Source organism: Rhipicephalus microplus, chromosome 5 (genome assembly GCF_043290135.1).
Source record: "Rhipicephalus microplus isolate Deutch F79 chromosome 5, USDA_Rmic, whole genome shotgun sequence".
Taxonomy (NCBI): domain Eukaryota; kingdom Metazoa; phylum Arthropoda; class Arachnida; order Ixodida; family Ixodidae; genus Rhipicephalus; species Rhipicephalus microplus.
This window is the reverse complement of record NC_134704.1, coordinates 42,078,254-42,098,044: the sequence shown is the minus strand read 5'-3', so window position 1 is coordinate 42,098,044 and position 19,791 is coordinate 42,078,254. Positions and strand designations below refer to the sequence as shown.

At 42.6% G+C, this 19,791-nt stretch overlaps 1 protein-coding gene across 19 annotated transcripts in view; it reads right to left on the bottom strand.

Annotated features, from left to right (window-relative positions):
- Positions 1 to 19,791, bottom strand: part of PMCA (plasma membrane calcium-transporting ATPase 3) — a 348,951-nt gene that overhangs the window by 65,382 nt on the left and 263,778 nt on the right. For 11 of the 19 annotated variants that reach the window (XM_075895298.1, XM_075895299.1, XM_075895300.1 and 8 more), the window contains 8 exons: positions 16,758 to 16,822; positions 16,526 to 16,588; positions 14,388 to 14,582; positions 13,390 to 13,593; positions 11,350 to 11,589; positions 3,030 to 3,155; positions 1,875 to 2,015; positions 507 to 545 (listed from right to left, as the gene is read on the bottom strand). In XM_075895298.1, coding sequence (XP_075751413.1) covers positions 507 to 545; positions 1,875 to 2,015; positions 3,030 to 3,155; positions 11,350 to 11,589; positions 13,390 to 13,593; positions 14,388 to 14,547 — 910 coding nt within the window. In that variant the 5' untranslated portion in view covers positions 14,548 to 14,582; positions 16,526 to 16,588; positions 16,758 to 16,822. Of the gene's footprint in view, positions 1 to 506; positions 546 to 1,874; positions 2,016 to 3,029; positions 3,156 to 11,349; positions 11,590 to 13,389; positions 13,594 to 14,387; positions 14,583 to 16,525; positions 16,589 to 16,757; positions 16,823 to 17,730; positions 17,750 to 18,059; positions 18,118 to 18,291; positions 18,432 to 19,791 lie in introns of those variants that run through there. The other 8 variants (XM_075895303.1, XM_075895294.1, XM_075895295.1 and 5 more) reach the window with 5 other exon arrangements.

The following is a 19,791-nucleotide window of genomic DNA, read 5'->3' as shown; positions in this document are numbered from 1 at the left end:
AGTAAGCTCTGGTTAGTGGTACACATGCTCGTTAATCCTCGGTTAGGTAGCGCTTAATCTTACAGCACCATGCAGCAGAGCTTGCCACAGATCTACAAAAAAAGGTTAGTATTTTGTTAATTTTATCATGCTAAGCTGTCATGCTTGATTTGGCGTCATGCTATTACAAAATGTAGTTACATTCAAGAATGACATTTTAAATGAGGAAATAGTAAAAAAATCAAATTTGAAGGCATTCCAAAAGAGAAAAAAAACATGCTAGCCTTTGCATGCCTATGCAACTTTTTTTTTTTTTCAACTGTCACACTGCCCTGCCACAAATGCTTATTTACCCATGTTCCTGAATTAAGCTGCTGTGAAAGTATTGCATCAAAAAGCAACTAAAGCCTTCTTACGCTCACTTATGCTGCCCTTGCATCGCAGGAAGGTTTACGCACAACAACAACAAACATCGAGAACGCTAAGCCTACGTCAGCTACATGTTGGAGGTAAGGTAGCATCATCACCTGGTTCCCCTTTCTTCTTTCTATGACCCTTCTTAGCGTCTGTCAGGCAGCACACAATAAAGTAAAACGTAAAGAGAGAGAAAGGGGTAGAAATAGATTACGAAAGAGGAGAAACAAATGAGGTGGGACGAGGGAGTCGGGAGGAGAGAAAGAGAAAAACACGGAATTATTACGGACAATCAGCACACACACCACATAGATATGACATGTGAGGTGGCCGCAACGCATTCACACAAGGCGAGAATACCGCACAATCGCAATATTGTAGCCAAGACAAGGAACAAAAAGACTGGGAATAAAGAGAACTGGTAAGGGTAAGTAACGAAGAAAATGTCGGGGTGGTTTTACGACTTGAGTGAGTGGGAATACAAGTCCCAAAGGCATGTAGCACCTGTGATAGCATACAAGTAAAGTACTTAGGATGGCTTTAGAGATAGCAGAAAAACAACCAAGTAGCTAGGATGCCTTCAACTGTGAACGAAGATACACTCTCTTATAAAGTGCTGTAGAGGCAAATAATAAAAAGTTTAAATGGGGACTACTGCTACGTTTACGTAGGTTAGGCTAACAACTTCAAGTGATGTTTGGTCTATAAATAATACTGCTAGCAATACTGCAAGGCCAATTATTCCCTAAACAATTAGGTGTGTGTCTATAACTGTAGATTTTCTTGAAAAGCTTTAATATTGAACAATTTTCAGCTTGTTCGGAACTATCACAGTATAACTGTAATGCTGAATAAACATTTGAAGGCCCTTTTTTCTTTCTCAGTTGCAATTCTTGGTTCCTCAATTACAGTCAGCAAAACACTACCTAATACATACCTGTTGAATTTTTAACTTGTCCCACCAAACGAAACGAACATAAATCAAGCATAAGGGTGCTAGTGAACAAGCAGGAGTACAAATGGGAAGCTGCAGCACAAAGTCCTTGATGTCAGAACCTGGCTACAGAGAGTGCTGCACTAAGTTATTAGAATGTACAAAATATGTTTTTAAGTACACTGCAATGCAGCATGCAATGAACGAGTAAACATGCACATAGAAAAGTAAAACACAGCATGGTTAATTTAACTGCACTTTAATTAATAGATTGTGAAATGTAGTTGACACCCACTTAGTTACGCATTAAGTATGTGCATACGGCATTTACGATAGCTAACTGACATATCAAGCTTCATATTGAAAGGCATTTAGTGTTTGTAATCAGGCACCTTCAATCCCGCAATGCAGCAGGTGTGTAAAGGACTGCAATTTTGGAAACTTGAAAAGGACTGATTACAAATGATAAACCACTCGAATTTAGATTCCCTTGCAGATTGCTTATATTCGAGTTGAAAAGGGAGATGATGGCAAGCCAACAACGAACCTTTACTTTTCTTCTTCTTTTTCTTCTGCTCTTTGTTCTCTGAGTGGGCAGCTCCCAGCAAAGTGAGAATGATGCCTGCCTGAGAGTTGACGCCGACGGCAGACACCAGAACTTTTCCACTCCCTTCCATGACGTGTGTGCCTGCCAACATTGGAATGAGCGGCCATCAGAGCATTTACTCAATGACGATTGACTGCCTAGTCACACAATTAATTGTAACAATCAATACTGAGCCAATCATCCCAACTTATCGCCTCATTAAACAATGACAAGCGATGCGACGGTGCTTGAGAACACAACCTAGAAGTACAAACAAGGCTTTGGTCATCAAAATGGCACTGAGCAAAACATTTCATCGTAGATGAAACCAACCTTTGTTGAAGTAACAGTGTCTGGAAGAGTGCACTGCAGATGGCAATGAACTCATTTTTGCAGCAGGCACAGACAAATGAACTCCAGAAAACGCAAATGGGGAAAAACACTGAGCTGGCCAATTCATTCTCACAGAATTGCAGCAAGTTACATTCTAATTACAGACAAAGGCACCACAGATGCTTAACGATGAAAGATTTTTTAGCAATAGACAAGTAACATAAGCCTCAACCCCAAATCAGCATTTTTATGAGGAAGCTTATTCTCAGTGCTGTAATGAGGACTAGACCTGCTGTTGAGATTTTAGCTATTGTTTATTAAAAGCAGACAAGACTACTTGCCTGAGCACAAATATTCAAAACTCTCAGATTTAACAAAAAAAAAAAAGGCACACGGAGAAACCTCTTTACAAAATATTTCTTACCGAGTCAAAGTACAATTAGTTTCTGAACGTATTCTGCATTCAAACAATGACTTTCAACACACAAAAATCAATACTATTGTTGTTTCTGCCAGAGTGCTTCAGAAAAGTAAAGACAAACCTCAGCTTATCAAGTCTTTCCAGTCAACTACACATTTGGTACCAAAAATAACAGTAACTTGTGTAACATCGACAATGCCAAATAATTGCAAGAATGTATGCATTTTAGGCACCCTTTGATGTTAAAATACAACACTCTTCACAAGAAAATCTTTATGTATGAAGCCTTATGCAACAGCTGGTAAAATGCAGATAAGGCAGAAGCAATTCTTAGGTTGCTGAAACAAAAAAAAAGGGCTTACCTGAGAACAACATGGGGTCTGTGTGTTCTCCCTTTTTGACGTGATCCGATTCGCCTGTTAGTGTACTCTCATCTATTTTTAAGTCATTGCTCTGTATAATGATTCCATCCGCAGGCAGAAGATCACCTACGTGACAAGTGGTGAACACAAAAGAGAAAATGCCATCACAACTAAGGAAAAATTCATTGGGTGAGGAAAGCACCTGATGAGAGAGACAACATTCAGATTATTTCGCGTACAAACTCTCGCAAAGTGTTTCTCATAACAACCAATGTATCGGTACAGCTATCATTGTTGCATGCATGAACACCAACACTCACAAATGCGTCACAAAATGCGATATTTAAAAACCTTGTTCTAGACTGTTGTTATGACGCCAATTATTTTAGGGATTTTTGGGATTCTACTCAGAATCGCCCTGGTTATTGCAAAATAGAAATAAGGTCGACTGCACTTGTAGGGCCGAGAGTCTTGGCATTCCCTATATTATTTGGACATAGTAGTTGCAACCCCACGACATGCTCCATAAAAATTAGACCCAAACAGAAAGTCAAATATTTGCTTCCAATGGATTCCAACAGTGTGACAGAAAAGATCTTACTTCTCATTCAATTTGATACACTGAACAAATTTCTAGCTGCAACTACAGAGCATTAGGCCAGGTTAACAACACAACAGAACAAAGCTTGTCATTTTCAAAGGCGAACTTTACTAGTAACAGAGCAAATGTTAATATTCTTCCTCAAAAATTACCTTTCTTTCTCATCAATACGAATATGTCTTTAGAAAACGTAGAGTCATTGAGTTTACAAACACAAGATTGGCGCATCACGCAGAGGAAATAATTACAGTTACCAGAACTGCAGCCTTACCAAAGTAGGTCTCACCAGTGATATGCACTATTCAATGAATTCAGTCTAAGTAAAATGACAAGACTACACACACAGGATTGGCAATAAGCTATCGCCTTTTTTTTTTTTCCTTCCCTGCTTGCAAGCTGTTTAGTTCTATGCAAACCTCAAGTAATGCATGTTCACGCACTGGAAAAAAAGCATGACATGCATACAGCACAAAACATTCAAATAAGTCTGCTGTCCCACGATAAGATACGAAAAGAAAGACTGCCCCTTGTGAAGCCTTTGCATAATTTTCTCTAAATTCAGATTAAGGGCAAAGCAGCCACATGACACTTTCAGGACTAGTCCTACACAAGTAACTAAATTTAGACCCTTCGCTGTTGATAAGAAAATTCCCAGCCCTGTTATCATCTGCTCTTCTTTGTCTCTGCCCAGCAGATAGCCACTTCTACTTGAAAAGTAGCACAACATTTATGCGAGGGTGATATCCAAGTACAATTCACACACTGGAAATTGTAAGTAACGCATCAATGGGATCAAGATTGAGTAGTAATACTGATACGACTGTATTGTACCATTTATAAAGATGGCTTCCTTTATTACAAATACACATGATTAAAGACAAACAATATATGCAGCTTGTTTCTCATGCTGTGCTTGTGTTAACTCAAACTCCTTAACTTGAAATAACTATGTACCTCCTCTGCCACTACAGCACTAAGCCATAGAAAAACGTAATGACCATTTCAGGCATTACTGACTCCATTTTATTTGCAAGAAAGTACGACTAGTCATATAATAGAAGTTGCGAGAGATGTTTTTTTCTTCAGCATGAGTTTTTGCACTCTTATCCACAAAAGAAAGAACATTGTTCTGCAATTCAAGTGCACAGGTGCACAACACAGCATGAATTAGGAGGCATTCGGTGTCAGGAGACTCTTAACCAAAAGCCCAGAAGATGACTACTTAAAGTGCATTATAACATCATAACAGCTTCCTGACAGCAAGCAATAATGAATGGAATACAGAGCAGGCCACTTGCAAGAAATATAAAGTAAAAAATTGAGTGCCTAGAGCCACGTTTTTCAGTATATCCACATAAATTTTATGTATATTCAATACACAATTTGCAATTTACTGTGCAACCTATAGCCAACTATAGATAAATGTAAGTGCTGCTCTTACAAGCATAGCACGCTGCCCGTAACACTTTTTTAAGTAATTGCCTAATGACCTCATTATTAAAGGTCATATGACTTGACTGACACAAAATTTTCAGAATCTGTTAATTAGGAACGAAGTTACAGGGATTTGTCGTACGCTTTAAAGAGCTTTCTCACTGCTTTCGTCTCAGCGCGCTGTGAAAGCTGCCTAGGGTAGGAGGGGAGTTAAAGGGCGAGAAGCTATGTCTGTAAGTCAGCTGATGTCACGAGTGTGAGCCCTCTCTTTTTAAGTTTTTTTCGAACATACAGCTCACTTTGAGTCTGATAATGAGCGTATAAGCATAATTACGTAGAGCACGGTACGGGCTTTGTCGCGGCACATCGCACCGGCTGCTTTAACTACGCAGTTCACAACACTGAAATCAGCCCATGGCCATGTCCATGAGATTTTGCATATGTGAAGCAGTTGATTTCGCGTATATGGCATCATTTGTCGAGAGATGAGCAGAAGAATATCTCGCCAACTGATATTTAATTGTAAATTCTTCACATCATACTTCACGTTAATGTTTGGCTTACATGTTTGCAGGAGTTTTAACTAACGAGTGGCAGCGTTTTAGGATCATGTTCAAGAAGTGTTGCACGGCCCACTCAATGCTGTAATATGAAGTCTTTTTTTTTTTCTCCTTCTCAAAGCGTATGTGACAGATACAAACTTTGGAACACTTCATCTCAGCTGTGAAGTAAAATGCCCACAAAATTTTCACAATTTTAGACAGTGCACCAAAGACAATCAGGTTTACCACTTTTCTTTTGAAATATGTTGCCATTGTCATAGTGGCAACTAAACATGTTCTATAGCAACAACACAATTCAAGACACAAGTTTTTTTTCCGCTGCATGTAATGCAAACAAATTTTGTAGCTGAAAGGTTCTTCTCACAAAGTCGACGATAATTTCTCGATGCGCTCCAGTGCACCTAGGGTCCATGTCCCAAGTAGCCATAAAGGACACCGGCTGCCTCTTGTCACTAGCTTGAAGTCTTGGAACAGATATTGCCCGATTTTTGTAAACTAGTACTGGAAAACAGGATCTTTTTCTCATGCATGCTTGCAACAAGCTGTCCAGCACAGTCTCAAGCAAACAATCACAAGACAAAAAGCCAACGCCTACTGGCTAGAAGCCATTAGTCAATTCCTTTAAATAGCTTCTAAATCGTAACCTAACACCCATCATATAACACTGACATTAGCATTAAAGTGAACAGACTGGGCCGTTAGCAGTCAAACCAGTCTCAGTGTCTCCGCAAGCTACAAAACCTACATCTAGTGAAAGCTAAAAAATATCAGCCACACTACAGCTTACAAAGCTGAACACTGAACATGAGCGTAGCATACCATTTTTCTGCAGCGACAATAACAACAATGTCATTTGTAATACTGTACAGCAAGCTGAAGCAGCATTCTTTAAGGCCATGCTAAGTAAGTGGACAATGACAATTGATTGATTTGTGGGGTTTAACGTCCCAAAACCACCATATGATTATGAGAGACGCCGTAGTGGAGGGCTCCGGAAATTTTAACCACCTAGGGTTCTTAAACGTGCACCCAAATCTGAGTACACGGGCCTACAACATTTCCGCCTGGACAATGACAATTGAGATCATGATTGGTGCACCGCACAATTCATTGACAGGTACTGCTATTTGTGCAGCAATGCTCAGCAACATTCGGCAGAGAAAAAAATGCAAGCAGCAACCTTTTTCACAGAGTGTGCGAGCAAAAAAGTTAAAGGGGCCCTGCAACACTTTTTGAGCATAGTAGAAAAATGCTGCCGATCGATAGTAGAGGCTCCCGACAACAGGTGAGCCAAATATTATAGCGCGGCAGACGGCCCGGAATGCACAATAAATTATCAAAGTCAGCGAAAAATTGCTTTCTCTTTTCTCTACAAATCACGCAATAAGCCCAAAAATAACTCGTAGCAAGTCCATCTATCAGCCATTGGCTGATTTGAACATGGCACGCTCAGTCGTAATAGAGATCGCCTCAGGAGGCTGTCGCAGTGCACGTGTAATCACACTGAAAAAGCCAAATATTTGATTGATTGATATGTGGGGTTTAACGTCCCAAAACCACTATATGATTATGAGAGACGCCGTAGTGGAGGGCTCCGGAAATTTAGACCACCTGGGATTCTTTAACGTGCACCCAAATCTGAGCACACGGGCCTACAACATTTCCGCCTCCATCGGAAATGCAGCCGCCGCAGCCGGGATTTGAACCCGCGCCCTGCGGGTCAGCAGCCGAGTACCTTAGCCACTAGACCACGGCGACGGGGCAAGCCAAATATTTGAAGAGAAAAAAAAAAGAAAAAGAAAAAGTACTCAAGGTCACAAGGCACGCGTGACGTTTTTTGTTTGCCCCTCCCATCCCTCCCTGCTTAGCTTCCAGCGTTTTCGTCAGGACGAGAGAAGAGAGATTACGATTGCAGCGTGTGACAAATCTTAGCAACTCTGCTCATACTGGACAGATTCTTAAAATTTTTGCATTCCTAAAATTTTTGCAATGTTGAATTTGTGAGGCAATACGCTTTTTCAGTGAATCAATACCATGGTTACTCAAAAAAGTGTTTCAGGGCCCCTTTAAAGGTACAGCTCTCTTTAATAACATGCCACATACTGCACACTACACTCTAAAAAAAAATTGAGGATTTGCGGAGTGTTTCTGCTACACAACAATAATCGTCATCTACCTCCAACTCTTTTCTCGCATCCTCACCACAGTTCTGGAAATTTACGGACACAAATGCCACGTGCGCTATCAGTGTGACAAAGCATTCTCAATAGGAAAGTGGCCAGCGCCATGTTTTCAAAAAAAAAAAAAAAACAAGAGAAAGTTAGATGATGATTATTGTTATGCAACGCAAACACTCCCCAAATACTTACTCGATTTTTTTTAGAGTGTATCCAGTACCCAATGATCATTTCGTACACCCTTACTGCAGCCACCACCTTCTGGTCACTACATTGAGTAACAAACTTACTCGAGCGTTACACAAGTTTTTTTTATATTTTCACTGTCTCAGGTCAATTCTCATGTTATATACAATCAAACACCGAAATTCAAGCTGTCTAAAAAATGCAGTGATGCACTCAATTTTAGATGACTCAGGTTTTGGCCATTGCAAAATTTATGTTGGCAACATGTGCCAGCCGAATTCCATTTGGATCTACTGCAAGTCAATAACCTTTCTCTTTGTTTTCATTCTATTATAGTGGCAAGAAAGCAACACCTTTCGCCACATTAGTTTTATCATGGCATGCATTTTACGTTTGTCCTTGTGTTGCCGTGGGTGGTGGTGCCTTTTGGTGTTTTGACTCCTTTTGCGATGAGAACGTGTCATGCTTAGTACAACACCCGTTTCAAGAAGTATGCTATTTTGATGGGTGACAAAATCAATTAAGCTGCTGCCTGAAGCTTCGACGTGAGTGGTAAGACAACGCGTGAGTATTAGCTCCAGGAGTTCCTTTTCAGGCGCAAGCACGGCCAAAAAAGTTTCTCTAGACCTTATCCCAGCCACCCCTTCGAATTGAAGCGTGTTATTGATAGCGTCCCAGAACAGTGCAATCACCCTATGGCGGTCAGTGTTGAACTGATACAACTGAAAGCAAACAATGTCACAATGTCACTCAGCAGGTAGGCATCCTGTGAATGAAGTTCAGCACGTCACGTGGGTTGGTGGAAAATCTACTGCATTTTGAGACTGTGTTTCTACAATAAATGTGCTTTCTTATGCCTCTGCTGACCCCAAACTTAACTGGCGATCTTCTTTTCCTGTTGGATGCAACAAAAGTCACTTCTTAGATTACTTACATGGGTTCTTTTTATTCCTGGGTGCAATGGAATGTTGCTAATCACGTTGCAATTGCTGTGTCGTTTTACGACTGAGTAGATACGGTACTTTTTCCCTAATCCCAACAATTGCATGCCAGCATAAATGCTGCAACTGCAATGCATGTTCATCAAGGCAGTCACTTCTGCAGATAATTCAAATGATCGCCCATGTAGAAAGTGCCCGAACATACAAAACATTCTCAAGCAATATACACTCTGCCAGGGTACTGAATTAAAGGACCCCTGACAGCGAAAGTTTTGTTTGCTAGTTTTTTACAGTAATCTTTAGGTTTGCACCTGGTAATGACAAAACTATATTGTAAATGATTTAACGTATCTTATAATTAATGTTAACATATCTTATAATTAATGTTAGCAGCATAAATTAAAAACAAATTTGCGTGAGTTTGAAACGGCCGCCTAAATACCGTAAAAAACTAGCGCCCCACAGCGGAGCAGCGCCTGAGACTGTTTTCAAAGAAGGGGACTCGTGTGCCATGAAGAATGAAACGATGTGAGTGCTTTGAGTGTGTCCCCCTGAGAAAAAGGAAAAGCATTCCTAGCGTAAGCAGCGAAAACCACCTTGAGAGCAGCCCAACAGAGTGAGAGCGGTGATCAACAATAGTTCTTGCGGGGTGCATGTCGGGGTATTGTGCACGCCCCGCAAATGTTGACCCAGCAATGTCACAAGGGAAGTCCCAGTCTACGTCAAACCATAGATAATGTCGATTGCACTTGAATACTCGGAAGAGCATGCACCCTTACTTAAAAACCAAGTTAAAATATCTTCTGGGCTACGCTCGCCACTAATAATCGATCAGAGATGGCCTCACATGCAGGACAAATTTGGTGTCAGGGGTCCTTTAGGGCTTCTAGACAATATGCACGAACCGCGGCTAAAAGCACTAAATTATAACAAAAGATGCCAGGAATACAAAACTACTCTCCGCATAATACTGCATCCAATGTCAGTGACAGGGACATGAAACTATATCAAAGAACAACGTGGTAAGTTTTCCTTACAACTGCCAATTTCAGTAGCTCAGCGAAAAAAGGTGCAGCATTTCAATACATACGAAAGATTAAGTCTACCACTGCTGTCTTCATAGCTGTTATCAAAATAAGGCCGATGCTAACTATTTCTTTTGTGCTAGCAATGGCCCACATTTTTATGCAGGTTTCTGCAATACTATGCACACAGAACTACGGCACTTAAACTTGCCAGCCTGTCAACATTACAGCGAGTAAAACTAACCAAGACATGGGCGGGAAATAGAAAAAGCATTTTTTCTTTAGTGTCTGTCCTGAGCACACATTTTTAGTCATTAAAAAAACTGTTTTTCATTTAGATGTCTTAGATCACTGTGCACCTTTCATTCAAGGTATGCCACTAGGCAGCTTATTTCATTTGCTTGAATAACTTCTCTAAGTAAAACTTCTAAAAGAAAGTACCTTGCTGACATCCTTTCATCATACCACTTCATATGTGCATGTGCCAACACTCTGACAAATCATAGAACCATTATAATAAGCTTATAAAGGAGAAAACAGATTTAACAAATTCATCTCAGACATATGTCAACCATGACATAACAGCCAAATACTACTGCAAGTGAATGGCAATATGACAACGGTATGCCACTAGGCAGCTTATTTCATTTGCTTGAATAACTTCTCTAAGTAAAACTTCTTAAAGAAAGTACCTTGCTGACATCCTTTCATCATACCACTTCATATGTGCATGTGCCAACACTCTGACAAATCATAGAACCATTATAATAAGCTTATAAAGGAGAAAACCGATTTAACAAATTCATCTCAGACATATGTCAACCATGACATAACAGCCAAATACTACTGCAAGTGAATGGCAATATGACAACGATGTAGTGAAGCATGACATAAGAACTGTTCAAAGTGGCAAGAGAGCTCAAGGGAGTCAAGTAGTTTTGATTGGTAAGGCTTCTTTTTCTCTATGTGCTTTAAAAAGAGCGACAATCTAAGAATGCAAGCTTTCTTTCTTTGTTACTTTTTTTTATTTGTGTGTGCTTTGCTAATGTATACGGGCAATAAAATAATAAACTTTGGGATATGTCTGCCACAGGTTTGGAATATGTTGAGTAACTGGATATGCTTATGACAACCTTCACAGCATCACGTATTGAACCATAAGCAGATGACGTGCACAAAGTCACAGGGTAAAACAGAAACAAGACAGAAACCTCAGTTACCATTCAAATACATGCCCACACATTGGAAGCATATCGACTAATAGCAAATCCAGAAAGCACTATTCAACTGTTCAATAATTCCACATCACCATACATGAGAGCAGTATCATAGAGGTATACACACGTGGAAAAAAAACGAGGGTACCAGGTCAGTAGCGGAAGGAAGCACTCACCATACTTGACTTGGCAGATATCGCCGACGACAATTTCCGTCACGGCGATCTGGTGCACTTCACCACCCCGAATCACAGCAAACTTGTGCTCCTGTTCTATCCTGTTTTGGAGTCCACGAAACTGCCGCTCCTTTGTGTAGTCATTGAATGCAGTCACTAGAACCACGATTACTACAGACACTAGAATAGCTACACCTTCTATCCACCCAGCTTCCGATTCTCCGGGCTCCTTTGGCTTGCCTGCGCGGACAAACAGGAAAAGGCAGAACTGTCAGTCGCTATCTTAATATAGTCCTTTACACACGAGCAATCGCTTCGACAAGGCCCTCTTAAGCTGCAGGGTTTCATTCAAACTTACCGAGGAAACTGTTTGGCAAAAGAAAGTTACCAGTGTGTCCAACATTCACGGAACTTGAAGAAAGCATTATCGTATTTACTCCATTATAATGCGTGGTAGTTTTACAGAAAAAATAACTAATATTACATGAATGTCAGATTTGCCTCTGAGATCGAATCTACAATGGTTTCACACTATTGTGCATGGTTTTGGCAACTATTAATAGCTGTTGAGTGAATTAAGCTCCCAAAACCACAACATGATTAGGACTATTAAAGTGGAGCGCTCTGAAAGTTTAGACCATCTGGGGTTGTTTCAAATGCACCCAAATTTAGGTACACGAGCTTCAAGCACTTTTGCCTTCACTGATATGCGGACCGGAATTTGATCACGGAACCTTCGGGTCAGCAATCGAGTACTGTAACCACTAGACCACTATGGCAGGTGTGTGCTATCTTTAATGGTATTTAAAATTATCTTCCTTTAATCACATGTAAAACACACTGGAATGACAATTGTAATTTAAACATTCTGGACAATGTCAAGTTCACTATATTTCACTATGATTGACCTGCGAGGCAAATATTCTGGAATCCAACAAGATAGTTTTTCAAGCTTACACATGTCAGGCTGTATAAGTTTTCTGTCAAAATTTGATATGGGCATATACAGTAGACTCATTAAATGGAGCCTCGAGGGACCACAAAAATGCGTTACATTTAACAGAAGTTTAATTTGTACTGAAAGATCAGTACAGCTGCAAAATACAGGTGCGAAACCAATCATGTCAGAGGCAGTTGTTCCATTTTAGCAACAGTTCCATTTAACAAATTTTCATTTACAAAGACTCTATTGTAATTCAAAATAATGTCTTCATATCTGCATCTTTCAGCAATGACATCTTTCCTTATAAGTGAGGTTATCAGCTGCTATTGTGAGCTTATAACAGCTTACATTAAGCAAAATGCCTCCTCAGCAAAGACAAGTCTGCAAATATTTACACAGCCGAAAAATACTTTAACCAATTAACCAACATCCAAAGGATTAATGGCAATGAAAATACAAAATTTAGAAAATGTGTTATTTCCTTTCGTTCAACTTGACCTTGTGCAAGCTGTACATTTATAATGTCAAGTGATTGTGACATTAATGAAGGCAGATCGGTGTGTTCAAGAATTCTTTATTAAGGTGAGCGTGTACCAGGCCAACGAAAGCTCGAACTACAGCAATGCACGTATACTGATAGCACTAAACAGAGCATTTGCTGTCGACAATCTGGGAAGCAGTAAAGCATGCCAGCTTTTTACAAGTGCTATTAAGTATTCAAGCGTAATTCGTGGTAACCGTGTAAGCTCTGGACCATTTGCTTTCTGCATGCAACCTTAATAGAATGATGTTAAAAAAACGTTAAGTTTCTGAAACATTGCAGCGTGGTCAAGCGTTGCAAACCGTCTTCACGGGTGAAATCTGAATACACCAAAATAACATGCAAGACAGGTTCATTATGTGATGGGACGTCTGAGTGTACCATCACTGCGTCACATGACGCACAACCACAGTGGTCTTTGGCAAAGAAAATTTGAATCTACCATGGTTGTGGTAACGATGCACACGAAATAGAAATTGAAAGGAATAACAGCGACCCCTACTGGACTGACTGCAGAGTTATATAATGCGACATGCAGAGATGCCACGCGACTCACCATGCGGCCCAGCGTCGTGGTCCTCGGGCTCAATGAAAGCGAGCACGAGGGAGACAAAGGCGGCCACTTGGAGGATGATGAGCGTCATGTCCTGCAGTGCCTCCCATACCAGCTGCAGGAACGTCTTAGGAGGCTTGGGCGGGATCGAGTTGGCCCCAAACGTCGCCCGCCGGTGCTCCAGGTCCGCCGCAGATCCACTCAATCCTGTGGGAAAACGAGTGGTGTCAGAATATGCACTATACTGCAGGTGTACACTCTCGGAAAACTTCACGAGTGTGCTATGCTTGAATGAGCTTACATTTGAGCACGACCAAAAAAATGCTACAGAGCAAAAAAAAAAAAAACTGTTGGTGACAATGGCTTGTAATAAACTATGGATTGCCAAAACTGATTCACTACAGTCAAACTGTTTTCTGATGGGCCTGGTCCCTGATTGATTTGATTTGTGGGGTTTAACGTCCCAAAACCACTATTTCATTATGAGAGACGCCGTAGTGGAGGGCTCCGGAAATTTTGACCACCTGGGGTTCTTTAACGTGCACCCAAATCTGAGCACACGGGCCTACAACATTTCCGCCTCCATCGGAAATGCAGCCGCCACAGCCGGGATTTGATCCCGCGACCTGCGGGTCAGCAGCCGAGTACCTTAGCCACTAGACCACCGTAACGGGGCATGGGCCTGGTCCCTCAAAACACAGTTAAGAAAGCGATGGCCCTACATCGTAGATGCAGTATGCATGACACAATCATTTAGGATTAATTCAATTGAAGGGTTTTACATGCCAAAGCCACGATCTTGATCAATATGCATGCTTTACATGGAACTTCGGGATCGCAGCAATTCCCTGCGGTTCATCACATGCACCTAAATATAAGTATGCGCCCTAGCATTCTCGCAACCTGCCCTGTGAAAATGTAGCCATTATGGCTGCCAACGAATCTGCGGCCTCACTCACGTCGGTGCAAAGCCACAGCTGCTTAGTGAATGTATTACCCACCGTCGGTGGGTGAGGTGTAGAGCTTCCTGCAGAGTTCCTGGATGCCCCCGTACTCGTCCTGAATCCGCTGAATGGCCTCATGGCCGCGGGTCTCCATGAGTTCCCGCAGCTGCTGCACTGTGACCCCATACTGGGCCGGACGACCCTCCACCGTCGCCATGCCCCCACCAGCCTGCGCCTCCTCCGCAGAGGACACTGCAGACATGGCCAAAAAGGGGTGCTAATGTGAAATCTACAAATGCTTCCGACAACTTGCCCTGTCAAAGAGACGCTAAAAGAAAAAATAATTTCTTTCCTATCAGATGATGATGATGATGATGATGTGTGGGTTTTAGTGGCACAAGAGCCATGCTTGGCCAAAGAGCGGGCTTGGCTAATACTCTTCGTGACAGAGTATTAGTAAAGTACTCTTCCATAGCACCAACAACACAACGCCTGTAGCAAGATGAAGCTTGGAAAACAAGAAAATCGGCAAAGAAACAATGCAGGTGGCCACGCCACCCTTAAGCTCTTGCACCAGTCGCCGTGACGACAAATTTTGACCGCGTCTACTGGCATGAATTAAGTATGAAGCAAGCGCAACAACACTTCTGGGACACTATTTCAGCATTCCATGTTAAATTAACGGGGCCTTGCAAACACTTTTTCAGCACGGTAATAGAAGGGTGCCGACCAGCAGTCGAGGACCTGGGAAGACGCAAGCGAAACACTATAGCGCAGCACGTGGCCTGGAATTTACAATTAATTTTCAATGTCAACTAGAAATTCTTTCCTCTTGTTTCTACAAATGATGCCATATAGAACCCAAATGACCACCCACATACCCAAATTCAAAGCCGTTGGCTGACTTAAGCGTTCAGGGCTGCATAGTTACGATGGCCGCCGTAGAAGGGTGCCACGAAAAGCCGCATGCCCGCACGCGTGCTTGTGAGCACACTGAAAGCACGACACGCTTACAGTAAAAATGAAAAAAATTGAGGCAGTTTAGTACTAGTGTTGCAATGCTGAAGGTAGTGTGAAGCTGGGCAGCCTCGTTTGCTTCTCTTTTTCTGTCGTTTTTTTCCTCTTTATTTGTATCTCTGCATTTTCGCCTATATTTTCTTTATTCCTGCTTTTATTTTTCACTTGCTTCCTCTGTTTTCCTATTTCTATATGTGGCTTTATTTGTGTTATGCCAAGCAAAGACAGTATATGACAGCCCAGTCTGTTAAAGTGCACCACGCTTAATATCATCATCAAGGTACTCGAAAAACAAGAAGCAGAAAAAGGCGTCTCCTTGGCGTGACCACACGCGCCCAATATGCTACAGATGGCTATGCTGGACGTGGCGTAGTACGTGTACGCCAAGCAATCACTGCATACAAAAGCCCGGGCCCCTTGCGTACTCTACACTTAAATGTGTTCAAGTTCGCACTCATTTAGTGAATTTGATGGTTACTTGACGAAGTCTTACAGCATCCCCTTCAATACTTTCCTTTAATGTTTTCTCAATGTTTGCACTGTGCGCCTCACATATCTCACACATTCTCACAACTGCAACAATACATTGTGTCACCTAGAATGCCTAGATTCAGATAGTATAGAACCAAAGCAGCGTAGTGTGCTTGCCCATCTACACGTTTAAAATAGATGAATCACAAAGTGGCTGCCAAAGAAGACAAAATAGTCCCTCTTAACCATAGAAGCAAGAAAAAATTTGGAAAGAGACATTATTGAGGACCCGTCTCCCAGCTCTTAACTTCAGCAGAGAATGCCTAACGTTAGGATCAAGAAGCATATCGCAAACAATAACAACATGCACAGGTGGCTTTCGCTTTCTAAAGTATAGCTCAGTTTTATTAACATCGTAAACATTGAAAGGCATGTATATAAGCAGCACATATTGAAACCCACATTAGGATATTACGAGCAGTATTGCTCCTAAAGGTCAAGAAATTCCTCACAACTTTCACAATGCAAAAAAAAGGACGCCCAACAAATTATTTTAATGAGTCCACGTTGGTTTGGGTTCGACTTGTGCAAGCGTGCAACTATGAATGAAAAATTCGTTAACGAGGAGCACAACAGTTTAACATTATTGCTGTATGTTGTAAATGCATTGCAAAACAGCATGAGCAAAGAAAGTTGAGCACACTTACAGCTTATATCACAGGATGAAGATGCTGCTTATCATCATGCCCCAGTGGACCTATCTCTAGTTCCTGAAAACAAAGAAGAGAGCAGCTGGCATCAACAATTTGTGACCAACCAACTGCGCACGCACGTGCACACACACACACACACACACACACACACACACACACACACACACACACACACTTGCGCACACACAATTTCAGAGACACCTTAGAAATTGAAGGCTATGCTTACCGTTATCCTCAATTCTCCCCTTATCACACAGGTTGGTTTCCGAGAGATCTTGAACATCAATATGTCTGCGCAGACAAACAAGAAAAGAAACATGCCGGCCTTGAGCGCAGAAGCTTGCATTACAACACAACGTGCCAAGAAGAGAACACAATGGTATCTCCATGATCCAAGACAACAAACGGTTCCTGATCGGAGAGAATGACGGTGTAGACAGCACATACTGCACATCACTTGTCGTGCGATTAAAACCCGAGTAACTGTTTAGCCTTAGTGAAGGGCGGCGCGTAGCACAGATGCAAAGCATGCTTTTGTTGCAAGCCAGACAAGCTTAAGGGCTGCCTCATGACAGGGCTCACAGCTGCTACAAGAGCCGGCAAGGCAGTGCAGGTGCGCAGCAAATGCAGACACCGCATGGCCTGTGTGTAATGATGGATCACGTTTTGCTATGCTTGAAGAAGGCTCTAGAAAAACAAGAGCCGGGAGAGCTTTCCCGTTTAAGATAGCAAAATCATTTCAACGCAGGCCTTTAGAAGTAAATTTCAAGACCGTAAGAGAAAACGTGGTAGAAATCGCATAAACCAGTCGTTACTTTAGCTGTAGAAAACGATGTCGCTTAACACTGCAACACGCAGCCAATTGCAGCACAGAGACCAAAAATGTAGCCTAGCACATATTACATGCATACTGCTGAAGCCTACAGGGAAGCATAAAAATCAAGTTTTGCAGACCTAACCCTTCCCGTGGCAGGAGACTGCCTCACCGATTACTACGAGTTTAGCAAACTCTACAAAAAAGACATAATCGCACTGGCACGTCCGACGAAACGCGCACATAATCACAATCGCGCCGCGCATACAGAAGTTTCAGATAAACAAGGCTCAGCGCTGCGATAGAACCACCGACGTTCCGTGCCGCGTAGCTTGCTCGCGGCTCAAAAAGTGCGGTGACAACGAAGAGTCGACCTAGAGCGTACTTGGTTCAGACGTCAAGTGCCGGCCGTTAAGTGCAGGACACAGCGCAGGCCAAACCCACCCCGACCCGAGAGCACGTGTGAAGTGGCGAGCACAACACGACGACTCCGAAGCGAGCCGGCGGTAGGCGTTGTAGCAGAGAATCGCGGCACACACAAACCGAGAACCGCAGGGCGAGTCGTTAATAGCTGACCACGAAGTAATGGATGTGCGAAGACTCGTTTTCGAGGGTGGAACGAACACCCGGAAGCGAATCCAGCACCGCGTCACTCGTATTCCGCGCCGATGACACACACGCCTCTGATGAAAGCGTCGCAAAGGAAGCACTCACATTGCTCGAGTTTTTTACGTGGTGTCTCACCGCCTCGCGAAACATTCGCACCCGAAGCGATCACAGGCGTGGCGCGGCGAATGCTGCACGCGGGAAGCATGCAACGCCCGACGACGAAAAGTGTTTTAAAACGCAGGTGGCGAAATGCGGTGTCCCCCTGCTGTGGCAGGCGCGTAACGTGTGAAATAAAAAAAAAAATGATCGGCCCGTAGCTGCCGGCATGAAAGCACACCTTGCCCACTTTGACGAGCCCGGGTCGCGTTCAGGGATTCAGTACCGGTGAAAGGACACTAAAAACACACAGTCGCTCACACTCGGTTTGCAGCCAAGCCAAAATACCCCAGCTGGCCGCCTCGCGTCGCGTTCTCCTTCGCTCCTTCATTCTATCTTTACGTTTATTTGCTTTGTCGCACGTTCTGCCATCTGTGCATGTAACCGGAAACTAGACGCCTACCGAAGCGCCACGGCCGAGAATCTCGAGATGCGAATGCAAAACCGAAACAGCTCGGACCAACCAGCGCGCACTACAAACACTTAGGCGCGTTTTTCGAATTGATAACACAGGCAATCAAGCCGACGAATTGATTGGTATGTGGGGTTTAACGTCCCAAAACCACCAAATGATTATAAGAGACTCCGAAGTGGAGGGCTCCGGAAATTCCGACCACCTGTGGCACCAAAATCTGAGCACACGGGCCTGCAGCATTCTCGCCTCCATTGAAAATGAAAGCCAACGAAATGCAACCCCTCTACCCAATTTTGTTTTTCTACATGTTATACAGAGTAGAAAATGACCATTACAAGGGGGTGCCCCTCTAAAAATAAAAAATCAGAAAGGTACCCCCCCCCCCCCCACAAAAAAATTTCTGGCTACGCCACTGAAGCATAGGGGACGTTATTTGTAGTGATTACAGTATAAATGCAAAGAAATTAAAGTAGACGAAAAGACAACGCGCCACCAGCGGGAAACAAACCTGCAACCTTGGAATAACGCGTTCGATGCTCTACCAATAGAACTACGGCGACGTAGTCTTCCCGTCTACATTATTGTATATGCATTTATACCTGGGAGTGTACGCTCTGAAGGGCAAGAAGTTTTTCTTGCTGAAAGAATACTTCAAAATTTTGCCACAAGAAGTAACTTTCAGTAATAGTTTTCGAATAAAGTTGATAGATTGATATGTGGGGTTTACCGTCCCCAAACCACCATATTATTATGAGAGACGCCGTAGTGGAGGGCTCCGGAAATTTCGACCACCTGGGGTTCTTTAACGTGCACCCAAATCTGAGTACACGGGCCTTCAACATTTCCGCCTCCATCGGAAATGCAGCCGGGACTCGATCCCGCGACCTGCGGATCAGCAACCGAGTACCTTAGCCTCTCGATCACCGCAGCGTGGCCATTCGAATAAGGTGATCGCATAGCGGTAATCAATAATGTTACCAAGTGACTCAACTTGATTTGTGACGTGTTATGTATACAGCTGCTTTCAAGCCAACTGAGAATGATGATACGTACGCTATGAGCCGTAGAAGGAAGGGAGAAAACAACAGCACAACTCATCTTTTTGCGGTGGCACAGCAAAACAATGAACTAAAATTGCTTAGTATTAGGTGCCGAAACAAGGTGGTGGTGGCGAAAAAACTTTATTGATTATTCAAGGGAAGCGAAGGTGTCGAATGGCAAGGAGTGAGTAGATGGAATCCCGTAGCCAGTAATTTTTTTTTCACG